Source organism: Nothoprocta perdicaria, unplaced genomic scaffold (genome assembly GCF_003342845.1).
Source record: "Nothoprocta perdicaria isolate Ctin4 unplaced genomic scaffold, notPer1 scaffold_803, whole genome shotgun sequence".
NCBI classification, from domain to species: domain Eukaryota; kingdom Metazoa; phylum Chordata; class Aves; order Tinamiformes; family Tinamidae; genus Nothoprocta; species Nothoprocta perdicaria.
The window spans coordinates 8635-9088 of NW_020456092.1; the positions used below are offsets into that span (position 1 = coordinate 8635).

At 70.9% G+C, this 454-nt stretch overlaps 1 protein-coding gene across 1 annotated transcript in view; it reads left to right on the forward strand.

Moving 5' to 3' along the window:
• Positions 1 to 389: 389 nt before the first annotated feature.
• The window catches only part of LOC112958139 (neutral alpha-glucosidase AB-like), a gene marked incomplete at its 3' end in the record, with an annotated part of 6572 nt that continues 6507 nt past the window's right edge, over positions 390 to 454 (forward strand). Inside the window, exon 1 of the mRNA XM_026051946.1 lies at positions 390 to 403. Coding sequence (XP_025907731.1) covers positions 390 to 403 — 14 coding nt within the window. The remainder of the gene's footprint in view (positions 404 to 454) is intronic.

Sequence of the window (454 nt, forward strand, 5' to 3'; positions counted from 1 at the left end):
GGCTCGGCTCGCCTGCGCTGATTCGTTGGGTGGGGTTACCGCCCGCCTTCTCGGTCTCCAGGCTACCGAGCGTTGCTCCCGCCCCTTTTCCCTGTGCGGGCTTCTGATTGGGTATGTTTTGCTGTCAATCTTTTTTTCCTGCATTCCTATTGCCGGGCAGCTGTCCCCGCCCTTTCCCAACGCGCTTCCTGATTGGTCGCTGCCGCGTCCGGCAGCGGCCCCCGGAAATCCCAGCGCGGAGGGGGGCGGAGCGACCATCTCCCCGGCAACCAGGTGAGCCGGGCGAGGCCCCGCCCTCTCCACGGGCCCCGCCCCCTCCGTGACGTAGGAGGGCGGGGTCGCGGAAGGGCAGGGGGAGGGGCGGGGTGAAGGGTCAGGCGCGATCCAAGATGGCGGCGGCGAGGTGAGAGCGGGGCGGGCGCGGGAGGGGGCCCCGGTGTCCGAGCGCCCCCCC